General features: G+C 39.9%; 1 protein-coding gene across 2 annotated transcripts; it reads right to left on the bottom strand.

Moving 5' to 3' along the window:
- Window positions 1-4,381: 4,381 nt before the first annotated feature.
- Window positions 4,382-9,494, bottom strand: hnrnpa1a (heterogeneous nuclear ribonucleoprotein A1a). Of its 2 annotated transcripts, none has more exons than XM_030776489.1 (11): window positions 9,411-9,494; window positions 8,420-8,536; window positions 8,161-8,307; window positions 6,798-7,008; window positions 6,555-6,647; window positions 6,338-6,394; window positions 6,150-6,215; window positions 5,834-5,983; window positions 5,476-5,610; window positions 5,122-5,190; window positions 4,382-4,556 (listed from the first exon to the last, which is right to left on the bottom strand). In XM_030776489.1, the coding sequence occupies exons 1-10, from the start codon at window positions 9,423-9,425 to the stop codon at window positions 5,129-5,131; spliced, it is 1,053 nt and encodes a 350-aa protein (XP_030632349.1). In that variant the 5' UTR covers window positions 9,426-9,494; the 3' UTR covers window positions 4,382-4,556; window positions 5,122-5,128. The 2 variants fall into 2 exon arrangements, with proteins under 2 accessions (XP_030632349.1, XP_030632350.1); XM_030776490.1 differs by having other exon boundaries at window positions 6,338-6,391.
- Between the last annotated feature and the right edge of the window lie 13,421 nt (window positions 9,495-22,915).

Raw genomic sequence — 22,915 nt, 5'->3', positions numbered from 1 at the left:
TAGAAAAAGATGAACCAAGAAATATGAAAATATGAAATATGAACCAAGTACAGCACAGTACACCTGATTGAAACCAACTCTAAACAAGGTTCTTTCTTGTCAGTTGACATCTGGTTAACACCAGTAACAGCTATGTTGAGCCTTGTCCAGGACTATGACATCATATGGGCAAGTTAGAAACATGCTGCTGCATTCAAACAGGTATAAGCACTGCCCAAATGTATGTGAAGAAGATAACACCAACTGCAAATGACCATCTAAACAATGGCGTTTAAATGAAAAAATACGTTGGAAAGACAGCAAACACATTCATACAGTAAGTACATAATATTCCATAACGAATCCCTGTTCATGAGAGTTACCTACACATATAGGTAGATTTAAAAAAAAATAAAATCTAAGAAACCAATTTCACACGTATAAGCTGCAAATTATTGCAAAGGAAAAAAAAACTTCTCGGGTTGACGAGATAATAAATATGAATTGCTGGCGAACAATGTTTAAAGGAGTTTCAGGGCATGTCTTCCATCTGCACATTCCGGATTCTTCCACTTGACTTTTGACGTAGTGTGTCTACACTGCCACGTTTGCATTCCCTGATCAGGAATCGCATTTTTGCTCAGGGTCCCTGAGAACAACATGTGTGGTGACTGGGAAGAGATACTGAGCTCATGGAAAAGCTGGCAGAAATGCATACTGACACTAGTTCATCTGGTGAAGAAGAGGCATGCAGTTATGCTTCATCTAACCCTTGGCTAATTTCTCACACCACAGGAAAGTTAGCTTTGTCAAACATAGGCCTTGCTTTGGAAGATCTATCAGTCAAATTGACAGCTGTTGGCATTTGTGTTATCTACACAAAGGATGGAGAGAAGGGAATTACAGCTGCTCAGAGGAAGATTATGCTTTCTTAAACTCACACCACCCTGTGCAAACAGAAATTAATCATTTTAAAAAAATCACCAGGTTAAACATTTTCCATCTTTATATTAAAGCCCAAGCTTTATTCTTACCATGAGCTAATTAAAATTTCATGTAGCTATATAATAGATTAATTAAACCCAGAAGGATTCTGCCTTTCTTGACATGGAATACAGCATACCTGTGAGAGATATGCTTAAAAAGGGAAGCAGAATCAAAAGCAGGTCTTTCGTGTAAATTCCTTTTAAGATTTTAGTTTCTATTATGTACACCCTCATAAAATAAATTCACTCCAAACTCCTTTTCTTTACCTCAGGAGCTCTCCTAATTTAGTTTTGCTTTGTTCTTTCACTCCGGGAACACATCATAGCGCACCTTTCTGAAGCCTTGATCTTTTTATACACAGAGTTAAATCTTTTCTTTACACACGGAGAGCTTTTTGTTTAGGTTCATTAATTAAACAATACTGCAGTAATAAAATGTGAAGAATTACGAACTAGTCTTTGTCTCTTTTTCCAACGTCACCAACACATCCCAGATTACCTGTGTCGCTTCAAAACTCTAACACAAGCCCACTTTGTGTCCCTTAGCCCCTCCCTCTTAGCTTCCTCTCCATTAAAAGTGTATGAGCTCAGCTAACACCAGACAAAGCATTACCATTTGCCTTTTATTACAGTCATCAAGATTTAGAGCAATGGATATATCAGCTCCAAGCACACAGAATTAGTTAACAATGCATTATCTGCCTCTTTTATGGACCTCATAACTCTTCCGGGCCTTCGGATAACTGAAAGGGAGGGTAGCCAATAAGAGCACGTGTCTTGCCTTTCATACTGTCTAGCTTGGAGGCAGTAAAAACAGAGAGAGGCACCAGTGGAGGATGAAGCAGGAGCAACTAAGAACCAGGTTTTTTTTTTAATATAATGAATGCATTAGGAGAATATTTCATGCCTGAGAGCAAGCTAAATTGTCAAAGAGTTTCATAAACTTGTCTCTCACCGACTGATATAAATATCTGTATCTGTGCTAATGTCTTACACAGAGACCTGCAAAATTTTCAATCAGTGATAGATATCTGCATGAGTAGCCTGTCACACAACGCTGCAGTCAGTGTGCTAGCATTGTGCGTGTTCTTTGGTCGGTGTGAAAAGCTCGCTCCCTGTGTATCTCTGAACATTTGGTTTCTCTTTAAAAGGCCCAGAACCTTTAGGCATCCTTTCCTCCTCACCCTGCCTTTCTTCTTCGGCGAGATAAACGGTCTTGACCTCTATATTCAGACAGCTTCCCCCCTATTGCCTGAACTCTAGGTTAAGCTGCCCAACGACCTAAAATTTATGGACACATTTTGCATTCCATTAGAGTATGGCAGCCGACTTCTAGAAAACCAAAGAGTGCTTTACTAGTAAGGATGTGGGGGGGCGCAACATTATCAAAAGAGAGCATGAAGGAATAGGATGATCAACATCTCAGAAGCTGTTACAGAGCATTTTTAAAAAATTCAATTAGTATCACACTACTTGCTCTGGAGAGGGAGAGGGCTCTGTGTAGTTTGTCGCACAAGCAGGAGCTTGAATTGTAAATAAGATCTGAACACAAAATATGAATTCAATTTTTAATATAATTTTCTGCTAAAAACAACATGCTGTATGTGTAACATTCCATTCATTTTATTACTGTCTTACGACAGTTCAGATTTTATGGAAAAACAGTTTGTATCATATCTGGAAAAAATAAATAAAACATTAAAAAGTGGACACATCTCTAAAAAAAATATATATATACATACATATATATATTTAAGACAAGACAGGAGTGTAAGATGAGGGCGACACACTATGCAAGATCTTTTCCCATATGAAGTCTCATATACCCCTAATTCCTGACCTTACACACTGATAAGATGATCAGTTTGGCCAGCAAAGTCTTTTTTTTTTTAATGCCCTCAAAATCAATTTTTTTCCAAAAGCTGTCCTGCAGCTCTCACTTTGGTCCACCAGTAAAACTGCCCTGAAATAAAAGACAAAACTGGTTAAAAGCAAAGATAATGATGAAAATAACTACATAAAAATCACTTTGATCAATTTTTACAAACAAACAAATATAAAGTTATTGTGGAAGTGTTTGAAGAAAGCACAAACCTGAGGTTTCACATCATTCGATGAACGGCTCTTAACTTGCTTCTGCTGGTCGCAATGAGGCAACAGATTCGTCCCATTTAAAACTCTGAAGGAAGGAAACAAACAACAGCTGTTGCTTTCAAGATAGTCACTGAACATTTGCACAACTACATGCTGCTACTTAGGCTGACAGCTGACACGTAGACAATACCTGCTCATGCACTAACAACTACCGAAATTACAGCTGCCTTACATAGGAAAAATTTAGATATAGAACCACTCGGCCTCTGTATCTTAGATCCAGAAATTGGGGGTTCTAGCAAAGCAGTCAAAGTTTGCCTTGGCTGAGTAGAGCATGAGAAAAAACAGTAACTACTATCTTCAAAGTGTGAACAGCAAAGACTTTACACATGAAAGCGGATTAAAAATTCTCCTCTTACCTACCAGTCTGGTATTTTAAATACCTTAATTTTGTAGCTGCCACTTGCTAGTCTCACAAGAGCAACCATCTGTACTCAAAAAGACTGCTGTCCCCTGCTTCTCTGGCTCCATGCGAAGATCTTGCTACTTCTCTCTCTTAGCTGGTGTCTCCCAATAGCTAGCCTCTCAGCTGGCTCTTCCATTTGGCTAGCCTCTCTTCTTTGGACAGCTTCAAAGTCATCTCTTCTCATTGGCTAGCCTTTTAAGCTGGCTCCTTCTCATTGGCTAGCATCTCAGCTGCCAACTCTCAATGAGTCGACCCAAGGTTATGTATAATAATGCGCCTTTAACTAGCACTTTTTAGAGCAGCTTTGTTCCCTGCCCTCCAGAAACTCCCCACAAACAGATCCTTGCACTTTAAGAAAAAAAGCTATTTTTCAGGTAACTCTGAAAAACTAAAAAGGAGGGTTTTCACTCTGCACTTCTTTCATAATTTGATCAATCGAAATACATGCATACATCCCAAACCAAATTTAGGCAATGTACTAATTTAAAAAGGTCTTCTTATGGATCACAGATGTGTGCGCCAAACTTCCATCCTGCTCAAGTTACATCCCTGATTCAACAGATGCTACTGTCAAGAGCTGTCATAAGGATCCATGAAATACACAGTTACGTAAAAAACTGAAAAGCGGTTTATTTAATCTTAATTGGTGGTGGTTTACATTTAAAAGTACACCCTCAGGGCACGAAGAAAAAGCCAACACAAAAAAAAAAAAAAAACCAAACCCTACACAAAACCCCACTTGGAATGCTTTACACTTCACAGACAATAAGGGAATAACTACAAACTAATAAATGTCCTTAAGGACACTGTTTAGACAGGAAAAAAAAAAGTTTTAGTTGCCCCAAGCCCCCCCCCCCCCCCCCCCCCCCCCTGCATTCCCCACATGATTTTCCTCTCCTATTGTACACGTTCTCTTCATCTGGCAGACGTAAATAGCGTCACCACGCTGTGTGGCTGGGCAGATCTAGGTTGTAAACCTGCTTCCTTTCCCTGTCACCTTTCTCTGGCTCTCCTCTCCTAAGTACTGTGGCCTGTTGGACAATACGGAACATACATTCGGTTAAACACTGCACCTCTCTTTGGCTTTCTTCATTAAGAGCTATAATGAAGGGGATGGGGAAAAAAAACCAAACAAACAAAAAACAAACAAAAAAAAAAAACTGCGCAGAAGCAAACCTTCAGGTCAGCTAAGCTGTTTTCACGGCATGGAGAAAAGGCAAGAGGGGGGTGATTTCAAAAAATGCCAAGACTGTAGAATGCAGGGGTTTGATTTTCACCTCAAATCTTGCTTCTCAGAGTCTGGATAGTGAGCTTTGCAAGTGGTGAAGGTTTGCTACTGGATCCCCATACTCAGAACTCAATTCAACACGCATTTATGGCACACTTCAACAAGCACTCACATAAGAGCATGGTCTAGAATGGCTCTAAAGATTATGCGATCTCTTATAAGAGGAGACAAGGTCAGTAGTCCAATGATCCGATGACACGTGAGGGTGAGGGAGAGGGGGTCTGGTATATGGATGAGCCAAGAACACTAACTGGTGGAAAGTGATGACAGCCACCAACTCAGCAGAGGAGCAAGAGGACAGTGCTTACCTGGCTTCTAGAACCTTCTCCCTCCAGAGCCACCTCCATAACCACCTCCAGAGCCACCGCCGTACCCACCTACAGTGCATCACGGGTAGACGTAAGATTACCACCAACACTGCCTGACCCAATGCTACATTAACTACCCAGGACAACCCGAAGGGCACACCTGCCTGACAAACTGCTGTCATTTAAAAGATGCTTAAGAACCAAGAGGTTTTGCAGTGAGTTCATTCAATTTGAAGTTAACTTTATATGCACAATATGAACAGCAAACAGGTCAGATGATCTGTGAAAATTTATAATGCGACAAAAAAAAAAGAAAAAAAAAAAACCCCAGACGTATCTCCCACACACGCTTACCTCCATATGGGCCACTCCTTCCCCCACCACCATAATTGCCTCCTTTCATTGGGCCGTAGTTAGAAGACGACTGGTTGTTGTAGTTGCCAAAATCATTGTAGTCACCGCCACCACCTCCTCCTCCTCCAAAGTTACCTGTGATGTTTAACTCAATAATGAAACCAACTGGTCCCGGGCAACACAACACAAACATCTGCTATGACTATGCTGCCATACCGAACACGTTTCTCTCTCAAGCCAAATGATCATAATGAGTTACCAGCATACAAGAGAAACCAATGCATCCTTATTTCAAAACTTGTCTTTACGTAATTAACAGAAGACCTCATGTGAAAATGCATGCTGCAAGTTTACTCACCGCCACCGTAGTTCCCTCCGCCACCGCCAGGATAGTTGTCATACCCTCCATAGCCACCACCCTGGTTGCCATAGCCACCGCCTCCACCTCCGCCGCCACCACCGTAACCACGGTTACCACCGTAGCCAGGACCTCCACCACCATAGCCACCTACAGGGACAGAGGAGAGAGTTAGGATCCAAAAAAATCTGTGCTTTCCTTTCAGTGCTCCCATACTGACAATCCACAGGTCTAAGTGTAATGTTGTTTCTGCAACATCTGTCCTGCGTCTCAGAAGTGGTGTAGTCACCGGAAATGCAACAACAACCGAGCTTACCGCCGTTTCCTCCGTAACCGTTATAGCCATCTCCACCGTACCCTCCTCTTCCTCCCCCATATCCTCCTGTGTAAAACAAAGGTTTTCACACAATGCACGGATCAGAGAGAGAGTACAGCAGTTAAAATAAAAGAGAAAACAAGCACAAAAGCACACAAAATAAAATAAATAAATGCAGCTGAACTGACCTCCATATCCACCACCTCTGCCACCAAAGTTCCCTCCGCCGCCTCCACCACGGCCTCCTGTAAAAAAAAAAAAGGATGGAGAACACAAAATTATTTTAAAAATTTATTTTTGAATGGACAATAGGCATATATAGATAGATATACATCAAGACAGAGGACTCTTTATTTGTTATTACTGAGGGTAGTAACATTCTGAATCTACCAAGAGCCACCTTACCCCTTGGGTTCATCCCAACTCTGTTCATCTCTTCCCTGGACAGAGCTTTCCGAACTTCACAGTTATGACCATTCACTGTATGATACTTCTGGACTGTGGATTCAAAGTATTCACTGGTCAGTCATAGATAACATCACAAACAGGACCACAATTTTCTTTTATCTAGACAACTCCTGTCATGTGTCAGTTGACCAGTCTTTGTGATTAGCCAACACTCAGAGAAACAAATTTCTGTTCACTCACTGACAATCCTGTCGACAGAGTCATGATCGTCAAACGTAATGAAAGCGAAGCCCCTCCTCTTGTCGCTGTTCTTCTCTGTCATGATATTAATAACCTCAATCTTGCCAAACTGTCCAAAATAGTCTCGCAGGTGTTCTTCATCAGTATCCTCCTTGATTCCACCCACAAATATCTTCTTCACTGTCAAGTGTGCACCTGGCCTGGATGAATCCTGATTCAAAAAATAGTGAAATTTTTTTTAAGTACCTTAAAGATGACCGATTGAAAATATGTTAATATATCATGCTTTTACACATCTCTGATCCCACTGGTATTCTGTTTCTTGCACAAATTCAATGCACAAACGGACGGCAACACACAGAAACCAACAAACATACACTTGCTTCTCACAAGGATTAAAAATTCATATAGTTACATATTGACACGAATATTTGTGCAATACTCTCTGCTGGACTTGGTGAGATTACGTCACTCCTTGGACTCACAGACCCGTGCACGTGTACCTGCTCATTCTGTAGTCAGCTCCCAACATGAGCAGAGCTGCTCATTACCCCTGTCGAGCTAGCATAAACCTGATGCTGTGTAACTGTGTCTACATCACTAAAAATGTTAAGTGCACATACTATGAGTGATAAACACACTAGTGCTTTAATTTACTCGTGTTTATAGTTGCAATTATTAGTAAACATGTTGACATCTCTCCTTTGTTAAGTTTGATTTCAGTATAGTTTACATATTTCAGTAGTCCCGTTGTGAAACCTGCTGCACGAAAGAGGATGCTTAATTAGTAATAATAACTGATAGAGGTGTATTTTCTGTGGATGCATATTTGCTAATTTGTAGTTCATTTATTTACTGTCAACCTGAAGGTTAATCCAAGTTATGGCACCAGTCAATTTACCGAAGCATATCTCCCTCTGTGCTGTTCGCACCACTAGTAAGCCACATGGTTATTGGAGTTTATATGTTCCATTTGTGTTCATAGGCTGTTGCCCAGTAGCAAAAACTTGAAGCTGCGTGATTTAGCAACCTACTATATGGTATCTTATTACCTCATTTGTTTGAACATCAATTCCGTACATTCATCTACCCTGTTGTACTTATTTTTAGAGGACACCACACACATACATACTTGAGCACCTCTTTGTAAACCTGCTCTGTACTGGAATAAAACTGTTGAATTGTAATTGGAGGCTGCAGCTTCTCTCTTAGCGGAGTATATAGCCAGTGAGTATACCACCAGCTATCAGCAGACGCACACAGTTTATCACAATATTCAAACAACTACTAAAAATATGGAGGAATAGTTCAAGAATATGGTGATGGGACCAATAAAAGCATCAAAACTGTTGTTTGTTTTCACCTCTCTAGACACGGCTCTCTTCGGTTCCACGGCTCTCCCATCTACTTTGTGTGGACGGGCATCCATCGCAGCATCCACTTCACTCACCGAGCTGTATGTAACAAAGCCAAACCCCCTGGACCTCTTTGTGTTGGGGTCCCTCATTACCTGTAAACACGAATGCATATTGGATTAAAATGGGCAAGAAAATACACTGCCGAGGATAGAAAATAGGATTTTAAAGAGATTCGACCGATAACACGGACTTGTTAACACTCACCACGCAGTCTGTCAGGGTTCCCCATTGTTCAAAGTGGGCCCGAAGGCTTTCGTCCGTCGTCTCGAAACTCAGCCCGCCTATGAAGAGCTTGCGGAGCTGCTCTGGCTCCCGAGGAGTCTACGAACAAAACACTTATTTAGTTTGAAAAGAGCAAATCCCGGCTTCAGCATTGCAATGAACTGCCTTACTGCACTGAAGATGTAAGCGTCTTGAAAATTTATTCTGATAGCTAGTTAGCATTAGCTACGCTTTGTTTAATAGCTTCAGCTACCGTTCAGCTCCATCAACATGTGAGTTTCGCACACTGACAGTGTCGGGATGCATAAACCTCCAGCTACCACAAGTCAGACTTTCTAAAACTTATTTTTATACGCCAGCCAGACAGCCAATTAGCTAGCTAGTGCAATCGAAGCGGTCTTGGCAAATATGACGACGCCATCTTTTGACCGCGGCCAGTCGCTGGAATAAACAGTGTTTAAATACGAAACAGTTTATCGCTCTCACAGCAGAGGCGACGAGCAGCAAAACTGGGGTTATAAACACAGTTTGAAAAACGTGCATTCAGTAGCTAAAACATCCAAGGGCGTCAATACTGGAAAAGAAAAAACCTTTCGTCCATGTGGCCTACTTCCCACAGCACGCCCTATGGAATACGGGAACGGTAGGGATAGGACTTTGCATGAACTCGCATAAAGAGCACAAGTGAGATAGTATTCATGCTCGCTATATCCACATAATTTATGATACTACGATATGACGTTACTTCTCACGTCGTGCAGGAAGGACAGAGTACTCAAAACGAAAACAATAAGACAATAGGCAAAGGTGTACGTTAAAGCCAGCCAGCTAACGCGTAAGCTAACGGCTTGCTGGCTAAAAACAGGCCACATGGGGAAATTTCAAGAAAAACATTCATACTCCGTACATTGCAAAACGACTCATACTTGTCAAAAGTGGGATTTAGTCCATATTTATTTTAAAACGATCTTACCTCTTGCTTGGACATTGTTGTCCGCTACAGCGCGTAAGCAAGCTACTGCCTTCAACACGCTCTGTGGCTCAGAAGCTACGCAAGACGTCCGACTACTGTGAGCGCCCCTCGAAGGCAACGATTGGTTTGTCACAAGCAACGTCGAAGTTTACAGAAAAACGATTGGTTACAACCGCCATTGATTGGCATTCAAATGTATTTTTGATGAAAGAAATATTCGAAGGCCTCGTTGGTCGAAAAATGAGAGCGTTTTTGAACTACAGTAGAACACTTAAATAAAAGGGAATAAATTACATTTAAAAATAAAAGGAGTTGAAAAAAAGGTCGAAACCACGGTCAGAATGTGAATACTTGGTTACAGGGAACATCATATTTCATTTGGCCTCTTTAAATTCCAGGGATGTTGCCTGCGCTATATACGTCATTTGGCCATTTAGACGATGAGACACTTCTACTAGCTGCTATTTCTGCAGTGAATGGTTGTTAAAAGTACCGAACGCTGTCATACAAAACTGTCTGCAATCAATATAGCGTGAAACATTTCACTCTCTCGAACTATACACCCTTAATGTGCTTTAAATAACTATGGTTTTAAAGCATAAACTTCCATTTTTATTTATTTTTTCTTCGAAAAAATGTCGAACTTTCATTCTACAGTTGATTTACAGCGTATAGTCCTGCAGCACCACGTAGCTGCGTATTACATGTTGCTTAAGTAAATCCAAAAAAGCCTTTTTACCAGCCCCTTTTGAACGTTCTGAACAGCATTGGAGGCACCCTGCATTAATATGATGAATAGTTCCCATAGGCAGTACTCTGTCCCTTCATGTAACGCGGAAAACTTGGTAAAACCTCTCCTTTCATGCTTATCTAACATCAGCTGTTCCCTGTCTTTTACACTGGTTAAAGATAGGATTTGGGTGACAGGGAGCTAATTCTTGGTTGGTATAAAAGGGCTAGTTCTACCAAGAGCCAGTAATACTGGAGGTCCATGGAGGAGGTCTAATGCAGATTACAGCGGTATGAATTTGCCCTACTGTATCGTTTTTGTTTTTCAGATCAGTTGGTGTTTGCATATCATGGCAGTGTGTTCAGTTTTTGTAAATTAATAGAACAGTATTTATCATTGTAGCTAAGCTGTTGGTTAATAATAATAATAATAATAAAAGGTACTTTGTATTTGCGTTATGTGTTTGCAAATTCAATTCTTAGTTCAAAATGAACTTCACGTGTGATAACATTACAAGACTGTGAGGCGCTTCTCTTGTCTTTTCTCAAAGTTTTTATTTTATCTTATTTTATCTTATTTATTTATGTATTTATTTATTTTTGGTTTAGTTTTGTTGACAGAAACAAAATTGCTGTAGCCAGCGTTTATTAATTCCTAATAGTTCTTTTTCTGCTCCTGTCGTTTCACAGCACCATCTGCTGTCCCAGTAAGGGATTGCATCACAGAGTTATCAACCAAAATATAAATTCAATTTGTGGTGGTGTACATGTGGTGGTGCTTGCTCTTTTTCCTTTTCTTTCGCTTTTACTTTTCTCATTAAATTTATTTCTAAATTTATTCTCATCTCTGTAGTTATTTATATCCTAACAAACTCTTAGTGGTTAATAATGATCACAACATATCCTATAAACAAGCACAAACTGTAGAAAGCATATCTCTTCTGGATATTTCAAAGGAAAAGTTACGTATTCACTGGCTATTTCAGCCAATCCTGTTGTGTTATGAAAGTTTTTGTTTAACTTTTGAATGTGCAATAATTGTAATAATTGTGTTATGACTTGTCATGGAAATAAGCAATACTTACATTAACTTTCTGAAACAAAACATTATTTGCAGATAATCAACAGTCTTTTAGATAGATAGACAGATTCTATCTATTTTTATTATTGCTGTTTAAATTATGATGTGACTGAAAGGTCTCCGGTTTGATTCCCAGGACCTGCAGGAAACATCCACGGCTGAAGTGCCCTTGAGCAAAGCACCTAATCCCCAACTGCTCCACGGACACTGCAGCCTGCAGCACGGCTGCCCACAGCTCCGGGTATGTGTGTGCTCCCTGCTCCCTTCTCCTAGTGTGAGTATGTGTGTTCAGTGCTCGGATGGGTTAAATGCAGAGTCCAAATTTCCGTTTGGGGATTAATATAGTATCTCATTGGCTAAATCTATGCAAATATTATGTTGTTGTGTTTGTTGTATAAAATTTATTGATATAAGTATTTAAATATTTTGAATCATCATTCTTAAAGGGATCAAATGCCTTTTCCATGAAAATTTTCTAGATATTAGAATGCAAATATCTACATCAGTTATACAAATAAAACAACCCAGAACTGTTCTTCTTAAATATTTGAACATTAGGTAATTATACTATATGACTGTTTCAAACGATCAAACAGAATGATCAGAATGGAATTTGGGCTAAACTCATCCAGTCCTGTGAGATTGTTTTTTGGATAAGTCATAAGTATTTCAGTGCTATGATTTTGAAAATGTGCTTGATTAATCAGCGACAGTTCTTCAAATGTGAAATGCTGTGTTAGTCATTGGTTGACGGTGTGATATGTACAGTAGTGTTGGCAAAGATGTGTTTGCTTTCAGGGAGCACATTGGAAATGTATAAATATGTCCATACATTAGGAATGTACATAAATGTTGGTTGCAGTATAGTATTCTGGGGGGTGTATATCTGTTGGTAAAGACAGGAGACGTGCAGATATTGGTGTATTGGGCTAACGGTAATGGCTGCCATGGGAGCAATAGGTTATGTTTTTATGAGCCACAGGATTGCATCAATAAGCCTGGATATGTGACATCTTTCCTCTAATTTTTTTTCCCTCTGTGCTTTAATGCCAGCCAGTCCTGAGAGCGTCATTCAGGCATCTGCAAGGAGCAGTTGGTCATTTCGGCTCCAGTGGAAAGCAGGCCAAGAACAACACACTTTTCTCTCTTCCACTCCACTGCCATAACTCATCCTTCTAGCAGTTACATTCCTGCTGCCAAAATATGCAGTAAAACCTTAGCAGCCATAGCAAACACATAGTGGAAACATTCATTATTTTCCAGACTCATCAGGTAATTGCTTTCTACTACAGTGTGGCAACTTTCAGCATGATTTTGCACATTTGACAAGATGAAAGGAAAACGAGCCATAATAAACTCAGTGTTGGCAAGATAGTGTTGTCAAATTGACTACAGACAAGAGAGAGATCCAGGAAACACACATGTCTGTTAGAGAGTTAGAGAGAAAAGCTTGACCATACTCCAACAGCTACATGTTTTACAATATCAAATTTATGTCTGAATAACATCTTATATTTTAAAATTTAGAATTGCAAGCCTTGATGTCTCATTTATATTGAACATGTTAAAGCAGAATACATAAATGTATTGTTTTTAATGGGCAGTGAACATTTCCACATACAGCTATAAGAAGAATTGATGTGGCAGGTTATGAAATGTGCTAATTTTCCCCGAGACTAAGTAAATAATAGATTAAAATAACTAACATAACTAACTCAAATAGCCGTAGCAGAGATAAACTGCTGTCGTTGTTGTGACATTTGAAGACATAAAGATTGATTAGGCTTATCTTGCAAACATAATATTTTTTTTCCACATTATTCTTTTTTGGGTAACACTTTAACCCTGTCAATTTTTGCCATCACAAGTTTGGACATGTGTCTGAGTCAGACTTTCACTTAATGACTCACTATCTCTATACATGGAGCCAGAAAAAGAAAGGGAGAAAAAAGACTATGCCTCTTATCTTCATGAATCTCTTTTCCTTTCTTCCTTTTTTTCATACTACACCTCCTTATTCATGCCCCCTTACCCCACCCCCTGATTCCCCAGCAGCAATGCAGTACCCATTAACAGAACCCCCCTCTTTCTGACAGATTTATAGTCGTCGGCACGCCATTGGCCGCCAACCTGACATCAGTGATTTAATGCTTGCCTCCTATTGGATGGTCTCTGACAGAGGAATTTATTGGTGCACAGTGATTCGCCGTTGGCTCAGTTTGAGGTGAATTACGGCCTTGGCACTGATAGGACACAGAGGCAGTGTCAGATTGCGGTCATAAAAGCAGTATCCCGTGAGGTGTGGGGGAGGAGGGAGTGGGTGCAGCGCTTTTGGTCTTGACTTCAGGAAAAGAACCAGAATGAGAGAGGGACTGCAAGAGATAGAAAGGCAGCCAGATCCATTGAAAGACTTAAAAAGCTCAGTGATATGAGCCTGAAAAAAGGTTAGAAAGAGAAACAGGGGAAAGACTTGGAAGGAAAAACAAGAGATAACAAAATATAGCTACACATGAGAAAAAGGAGAGATGGAGGGAGAGAGGGAGGGGTTAAGGTTATAGTACAGAAAAAGGGGGACTCTACAGAGATTTACCTTTTCAGAGAGTTGGTGTGTGCAATAAGGGAGAGTTTGTGAAAGACAGAATGAGTGTGGTTGTGGCAGAAATTGAAAGAGAGCAGGGTGTGTGTGTGTGTGTGTCTGGGTGTGTCTCTGTGTTTTGGGGGGCTATATTTCCTACCTGCGCAGTAATTTTCATTTACATATTGAGGTTCCATTTTCATTCAGAAACCCAAACCACACTTAATAAATTATCTGCAGGTTTTATTGGTATTCACATGGCGGGAGCTCTCAAGTTGCTCTAATGATAACAATAATACGTTCATCAGACAGAATGCAACATTACATTGATAAACCATAGCTATACTATTATTTTTATTACAGAATATTTCAGCAGCGTGTCATAATACAAACAGCATTCCAGGCTCTACCCACAGAATGAAACAAATACCACAAATCGAAAATGGGTAGGGTCAGCGTTGTTTTAAATACAGAACCATGGGGACCTGAAGTATCGTTATAAAAAAGTACGAGGACACAGCAGATTAGTGAGTTCTGTGTGATTCCATTGTCTTGTAACATTTCTTTCAATTTCATTCTTGAATTACATTTTGTAACTTAAGCCTTAGATCAATGGCACCTGGTTTCATCCATCCCTTTTCCTTTTCATGAAACCATTCTTCCCATTGTGTTTCACATCTGTTTATTCAAACATCTCATTCAAAGTTTGATCTCGAAATTCCCATAATGTTCTTCTCCTTTTAGCTACAATGATACCTTTTTTCTTTTTTTATCATCTTATGTACATTTCTTCTATTGAGTGGGCATAGAATAAACATTCAAATGAGGTGTTTGAAAAAAACTGAAACATGAAACTGCATTGGATGCTTTATGACTGAGATGTTGCAAGCCAGATTTTATGACTCAGTGCAAAATGAGATTCCCTCCCTCATGGGTCATGGGTGCATGTGTGTGTGTGTGTGTGTGTGAGTGTGTGTAGGGGTGGCTGGGGGGCTGAGGTGCTGGGGGGATTTCCATCTATTACCTGAGTGTGGGCCTCCTGTCCTCCCTTCTCCCCTTCTTATGTTGGTGACTTCCACAGTAAATTGTTTTCCCTCCTTTGCTCCCTTCATTACATCCTTCCTTAAATTTCACCCCATCCCTTTAGTCCATTCCTTTCACCTTTCTCATCAATGCCATCATTTTCTGGATTTTTCCTTTGACTTGTATCCCCACCCACCCCACCTTGAGGATATTGCTTTTCATAGTAAGAGATTTCAGAAGGGCATACACCCTTCTTGGCATGTAGGTGACCTTTGCTGAATCAATGCTGAATCAAAATGACTAAGAAATGTTGGTGTTTCACTAAATCTCACCTTTCTGTAGTTTAAGCTTTAAAAAACAATGTTTCATGATGCCCTTAGTTTAAAATCTCACTGAAAGCTGTTAAATTCATGAACTGGTTAACGGTGTTCAGTATATAAGATGAGTGAGATAACCGATATACAAGTGAGCTGTGTTAACTGGATGTAACCACAGCATTTTCAAAAGAATAATATATATAGTAACTACTAGTTTATCCTTTGTTAATTACTCCACATTGGCTATGGAAATGGACATTTTTAAAATCCTGTGCATGTTGCACTGTGCATAAGTTCCACCTGCCCTTTGACACGCCTTCCGTCTAAAAAAATCTCCATGACTCGGTGCCAGCAGGACCGTGGCCAGCACTCAGCTGTCAGTCCACAGCAGCAGTGTGGTGACAGACTGAGTTTACACAAAGCCGAGTGGGAAAACTCATCTGTGCTCCACAACAGTGTTCTTCCTGGGCAGTCGTTAATGGTATAAATCAATGGTCACCCAAGTAGCACTCGCTGCTTCCAGATTCCAAGCTCTGATTTGTTATCACTGTTTAGAGCAGGGGTTCCCAACCTTTTTTGTCAGCCGAACCATTTAAACCCAAATTATTTTTCTCATATAAAACCTTGAGATTATATTGAAGTGAATTTAATCTGATGTTGACGTTTCCATCACAATTTTAACAAACCCCCATACAGTACCTCCACAAACCACTAGAGTTTTTTTTTAAGCCCCACATTGAGCATCCCCAGTCTAAAGGACCTTTGCAAAGAAACACCCAAGTATAGCTTCCTTTATCATCTACATCAGCAATGTAGAAGACAGATGATGTTCAGAAATGCAAACACTCTGCCCGCATCGCTCCCATTCGATTGCGGTTGAGGTTTTGTAGTTGCTGACGTTTTGTGTTACTGTCACCAGTAAAGTAGCAAATCACATTCAGTTGGACTGTGTCAGATGACTGGGTCCTTGGTACGGAAATAAACCTAAAGCAGAGTGACATGTACTGTACTGTCACACGACATCTGTCACTACATTATCATCTAGTGTCAGTCGCTCCATGATCCGTCAGCCCAGAATAACCTTGTGAGAACACAACAAAGTATCATGAATCAAGTAATTTGGTTTTGTTTGAGGGCTTAATACCTACGTAACGAGAGAATATATGAATTTAAGAGCACTGTCAGAGATGAAGTTACACCTTTAAAACAGTGTCTCCCAGGTCCAGCCATGAAAACCCGCACATTTCTGCTGTTATAGAAACGCCTAGAAACACCTGAATCAAATAATCTTCTAATTACATAGCTATTGATTAGCCTGACCATCTGTGTTAGTGCTAGGTGAGAACAAAAGATTGTGTTTCTTTGAGTCTGGAGGGCTATGGCATTGAAAATGCTGTTTTACCTTCAAAGTAATTTAGGGTCAACACCATTTTGTGCAACTGCTCAAGAGTGTAGTCAGGGAATAAGCTTTCCTAAAATGGCTGCCATTTTATTCAACTCCAAGCCACAGGGAGGGTCCTCATTTGTAATGAGGTTGTTTAAAATTTATGATCAATGGTTTCAGTGATTATTACTGTAGGACTTTTATTTTTACTGTATGTCCTTTTAATTTATATCTTTTCATTACTTGGCCACACGTACAGCTAGCTTATACATCCTTTATACGGAGGGTTTCAGCTCTCTGGCGTTGCACTGCTTAATGGCAAATGGTAAATAATTAAATTGGTTATCATTTAAAATGTGGGGGGGGGGGGGGGGGGGGGTTCAACTTTTTTTTTTTACTATTCCTGCTGATCCTGTAAGCTTCTTACCTTGAATGCTGTTTTGTAGTTTACTTTTCAGCACATATTCTGGGAGCATACAAAGTAGCTTACACGATGCTTAGGTAGAGGGAATATGGTGTGTTAAGATTACTTTCTAGAAGATTATGTCTACAATATTAATTGTAATTGTCTGCAATTTAACTTGATTTGTAATAAAGAAGGGCATCCTGGTTTCATTTCTATTGTTATAGAACTAAAAACACAGGTGTATGTAACATATCCAATGACTGGATAAAACATTCTTTTGGAACTGTGTTCAGCCCTGTGTCTGTTCATTGAACTATAAAGGTTTTGAAACCCACTCAATTCTGAAGCACTTCAGGAATGCTAACACAGTAGTAAGCTAAACCATATTTTTAGGAACATCTGAGACTACCAAATATTTGAGGTCAAACCTACATATGTATTTGAGAATTTGTATATGTGTGCTTTAAAGAGATACCCATATGGCTTTGTGAAAAAAGTTGTCTGATATTGGTCTTCTCCTTATATAGTGCTGGGTGATTTACTGTCAGTAATATAGCTCATCTGCTTTAAGCATCACTGTTAATTAACACAGCCTCACGACATCCCAACAGCATGATGGATCACTGCGTTAAAATGGTCAAAGATTAATTTATTAATTCATCATCAGCCACAGAGCGGCCCTGTGACCTTACCAAAGGTGTGTCTGAGACAAGAAGCTGCTTTTAGGGAATTATACATGATTTGTGACGGAGAGGCGGATTCTTGAGATATAGGCCTACGTTTCTGAACTCAAGAGTATGGGGGACACATCCATTTATAAATATACATAACTGCCAAAATAAACGAAACACTCATAAATGAGGGACACAAAAGAATTTTGAAAAGAAGCTGATCCAGAAAGCTGTGGTTGCAGTCATAGTCCTTTTCTGCCTACAGCCATGTGCAAAAAATGCTGGGAAGCACCAAACGCCCTTCAGAGGCTGCTCCTTATTGCGTCACCTTGTGTTTGAAAGAGCATTTCATCACCCTGTTTCACCAGATGGTAAGTGGAACCTGAAGTCACGAAAAAAAAGACTTCAAGTATTGACATGCTGGCATACAGAGATACGAATATTCATTTACATACCTTTGCCCTGTTCATCAATATTTGTCAGCAGTTTCATGAAGCCACATAGTTCAGTAAGCAAGACCCTAAACATTGTTGATGATTCATGATGACTTAATCAGGAGTGATTAAACAGATGCTTGAATGGAAGCTTTAGCGTAAAACATCATCAACTGGAGGTAAGTGTGAACAAACGCATGTATGACGTGTGTCTTGAATTAATGTCTGTGAATTAGCTCAAGACATAAAGGACAGATGAGTAACTCTCAATTATCCATTCATTTTCTAAGCCGCTTATCCTAATTAGGGCCACAGTGGGTGCTGGAGCCTATCCCAGCGTTCATTGGGCGAAAGGAGGCTAAACACCCTGGACAGGTCACCGGTCCAACGCAGGGCAGACACACGAACAAACACATTCATGCGTACATTCACACCTAGGGGCAATTTAGTATCACCAGTTCACCTGACTTACTTGTCTTTAGACTGTGGGAGGAAACCCACACAGACACAGGGACAACATGCAAACTCCACACAGAAAGCATGGCATGCATTTCCATGCAAGTATCTGTTTTCCATTCAAGCATCTGTTAAATCCCTCCTGATTAAATCATGAATCATCAACAAAGTTTAGAGACTTTCTCACTGAACTGTGTAGTTTCATGAAACTGCTGACAAATACTGATGAGCAGGGGAAAGGTATATAATTCTGTATGCCAGCATGTCAATACTTGAAGTCTTGGACAGGAATCAAACCTGGGATCTTCTTGCTGTAAGGCGAAAGGGCTACCCACTGCGCCAAACTCTGAATTAGTGGACTGTATTGTGAGTCCGTGCACTGTGTGAGCACACAGTGACAGTAATATACCATATTGCTTGCATTTCATTAGCAACAGTATATTAACTGCAAAGAGAGGCATACAGTGGGCTCCAAAATGACTGACACCCCTGACTGGCAATGCACAAACAATACTTTAAAAAATATAAACAATATAATTATAGAGATAAACTCAAGATACCAACATGTGAGAAATGCTGTGCTATATTAATGGTCTGATGGAACCCACCAAAATCATTTATCGATTAAAAACCAGTTTCCTCCAAATAAAGGTTTCACAGTTAATGGGACCCTTACAGGCTACTGTAAATAACATCTACCACAATTAAACCAGGAATTAAATTCCGCTTATTTAAGTTTCTCTAAGTGTGAAGGAACTATGTTGAGCCATTACATCACTTCCTGCTTCATAAGGGTGTAAAAATGAAGTAACACGTGTGCAATATCCCTTTGTCTTCCAACACCATGAAGAAAACAAAAGAACTGGCAGTTCAAAAGAGACAGATGGTCATAGACCTTCATAAGTCTGGTAATGGCTACAAGAGGATCCACAAATGATTGAATATACCACTGAGCACTGTCAGGGCAATTATTAAAAAATTCAAAAGATATGAAACAGTTGAAAACATCACGGCAGGAGGACACAAATGCATTTTGCTCCTTAGGACAGGGAGGAGGATGGTGAGAGAAGCAACAAAATCTCTAAGAATCACTGTGAAAGAATTGCAGGCCTTGCTGGTATATTGGGCTCACCAGGTCTCAAAAAGCACCATCAGATGCCACCTCCACAACCACAGTCTCTGGAAGGGTTGCCAGAAGAAAGCCTTTTCTGACCCCGAGACAAAGGCTCAAGCGCTTGGAGCTTGCCAAATGTCATTTAAATTATGACTGGAAGAAGGTGCTCTGGTCAGATGAGACCAAAAACGTTTTGGTCAGATACAGCATCAGCATGTTTGGCGTCAAAACAGAGATGCACACAAGGAGACGCACCTCATACCCACTGTGAAATGTGGAGGTGGGTCAGTGATGTTTTGGGGACTTTGTAATTCCAGAGGTCCAGGGGGACTGGTTAAGATTAATGGCATAATGAATTCCACCAAGTATCAAGCAAGTTGCGTGACAATCTGGTTGCCTCTGCCAGAAGGCTGGGACTTGACCATAGGTGGACTTTCCAACAAGACAATGACCCAAAACATACCATGAGATCCACACAGAAATGGTCCTGTGACAACAAAATCAATGTTCTGCCGTGGCCATCTCGGTCGCTGGACCTCAGTCCAATCAAAAACCTGTGGGCTGAGTTGAGGAAAGCAGTTGATAAGTGCAAACCCAAGAATGTGAATGATCTTGAAAGGATCCGCATAGAGGAATGGTCCAAAATCCCTCCAAATGTGTTCCTTAACCTTGTCAAACATTACAGGAAAAGACTCCATGCTGTTACCCTTGACAGAGGTGGTTGCACTAAGTACTAAATGAGGAGCACCAATAATTATGAAACCTTGATTTTGGTGAAATTTATTATGTATTAAATAATTGTATGATTTTGGTTGGTTCCATTGAAACATTAATAAAGTACAGTATTTCTCACATGTTGGTATTTTGAGTTTATTTCGAAAATGATATTGTTTATATTTTTTAAAAGTATTGTTTGTGCATTGCCAGTCAGGGGTTCCAGTCATTTTGGAGCCCACTGTACAATAGTGAGACTGCAGTGTGTAAGATTATAGTGACATCTGAACAGACATGGTTCATGATAGGAGAACTGTTTAACCTGATGGTCTTATTACCATAGATACAAAGAAAGCTTCACACCTTTGGCGCCACGTTACTGTTGGAGCCCAAAGCAACTGATTAAGGCAAAATACAACCGGTAATGGGCGAATGGCAGCCATCACAGACAAAAGGGGAATTTAGCATTAACACCTAGATTCTGATTTGCATCAAGCAACATTGTACATCTATTGTCTGTTTGCTTCATGGTATAAAAGGCCGATCACGGTAACAGTTCTCTGAGTTAAGCTGCAGCGCAAGCAGACTTGCTGCCAGGTTCCACCACCACCAAATAAAGCTTTTCTCCAAGTGCGCTTTTGCTCCGGTTCGTTTACTTGTGAAATCACAAGAAAATCCAACAAGTGCTTAAACCTAACTGCATGTCTGTGATTTCAGTGGTGCAAAAATATATGCATCTGTCTATTGAGTTATCAGAACCTACACTGCATACCACAGTCATTTAAAATATACCTTGTCAAGTTCATTTTCAGATTTTAGAGCAGCTCCAGAGAGAACCCTCACCACCATGATCAACACGACACTGCATGACAGAATTTCTCACAGAGGCATGATACCAAGGCCCTCCAGTGGTGCTCCTGTGAGGAGGTGTCCTGCAAAGACACTTGGTGTAAATGTTTGTTTTATAAGTTACCTGTATTTTGAATAAGGTTAAAATGGTGTTCGTGTGAAATCCCCAAGCACACACATTCCCCTTCAAGTCGGAGCTAATTTTTCATTTGGATTGCTCTGTCTTAATAGCTTATGGTGCAAGAGAGTCATAAATCAGTGAATCAGTGCTTATTCCAAAGTAAGACATGCAACAGCAGATACAAAGGAAAATAGACAAAACATTACAATGTATTTAACTCAGGAGGAATATTGAAAATAAAAGTAGATAGCTTGGTCACTAACACATACACATCTATTGCATAAAAAAGCCCATCAGGTTCAAACACAGCAAAAACACTAAGGATATCAATTAGCAGCTTTTGTCATAATCCACGTAACATGTTTCTAGCTGTTTATCTTTGAAATAATCAAAATCACTTAGAGAAAGAATATTAAAAATATAACCGCGGTGTCTCAAAAAAATTCATATTTTCAAACAAATAAATAACTAAATAAATAAAGGATCTGTGATCCCATCTGATGGTATTTAGTGTTAAACCCTTCACTCCTACTTTCCAAAGAGCGATGTCCTTTTTTTGCTTACCACCCAATACCCTCTACACAAAATGTCACAGTTGGCCTGGTTTGTGAATAAGTGGACAGTTTCCACCCTGCCTGTTCCTCCCTCCATCTATTCATTCCTCGATCACATTAAACACTCTCCTCCCCCATTTCCAGCTCCGCCCGCTGGCTCCACAGTGACAACTACAGCATTAGCACTGGTGTCGATGGAGCGAAGAGAGTTATCGAGTGGAGAGGGCATGTACAGACAAGGTCACTGGTATTGAATGTATTTGAAATGCAAATTTAGCGGTGGGCTCTGACATTACACAAAATATTTAGGTGTGTTGCTCAACATGTAATGACAGAACACAGAGTTATCACCGAACCCATGATTTGCCTGTGTGCCTTGTTTTCATTAGTAAACTCATTTACTGCCTAACAGAAGTTATGACATTGGCAGCAGGACATTGGGAATGATGAACAAAGGACTACAAATATATTTAGAGATGAGATTAGATGTAAGTGTGGATAAGAATTTGGATACATAGTGTCAGTATGAAAACAGCACCCTCTTGAGGGCCATGCAAGCTACTGCGTAATGCGAGCAGTATAATCTGAAACTCCTTTCACTCATAAAACACACTACACCAGATGCACTGGCTGCTGCGAGACAATCCAAAAATACAAATAAATCAATGTGAAAAGTTAAAAGGTGTTCAGTTCATTTTCCTGCTCATTAAACCAGATAATGTCCAACTGACCAATTGGCAAAAGTTTCAGTCTGTGTATATTTTTTCTTCCTGACTTGTGGCTTACAATGCACATGCTTACAAAGTGACACATCAAAAACACAATTACAATTTTCAAAGATGTTTTATTTCTGCATAATGGAAGCCCCTTTCCTCACCAATACAATGAAAACTAATTGGATCACAAGGGTATCTATTAGTTTGCCCATTTTTACAATAATTATCATTATAGCATGTTTTTTTTCCATTATTTAGAAAAGTTTCTTCTTCAAATATCTTTACCTAAACAAACAAAAACAGTATAAGCTTACAGTAAGGTCTGTAACAGCATGCAAGACTATTAAAATAAAGCAAAGAA

This window comes from Chanos chanos, chromosome 6, assembly GCF_902362185.1.
Source record: "Chanos chanos chromosome 6, fChaCha1.1, whole genome shotgun sequence".
NCBI lineage: Eukaryota > Metazoa > Chordata > Actinopteri > Gonorynchiformes > Chanidae > Chanos > Chanos chanos.
The sequence above is the reverse complement of the archived record's forward strand: the minus strand, read 5'-3'. Positions and strand labels throughout refer to the sequence as shown.

What these genes read in the sequence shown, in the direction of transcription:
- hnrnpa1a (XM_030776489.1), bottom strand. An exon ending in CGGAGGGAACTACGGTGGCG is followed by an intron (nt 5,611 to 5,833) that starts GTGAGTAAACTT and finishes TAAACATCACAG; the next exon opens with GTAACTTTGGAGGAGGAGGA. An exon ending in AAGGAGTGGCCCATATGGAG is followed by an intron (nt 5,191 to 5,475) that starts GTAAGCGTGTGT and finishes GATGCACTGTAG; the next exon opens with GTGGGTACGGCGGTGGCTCT.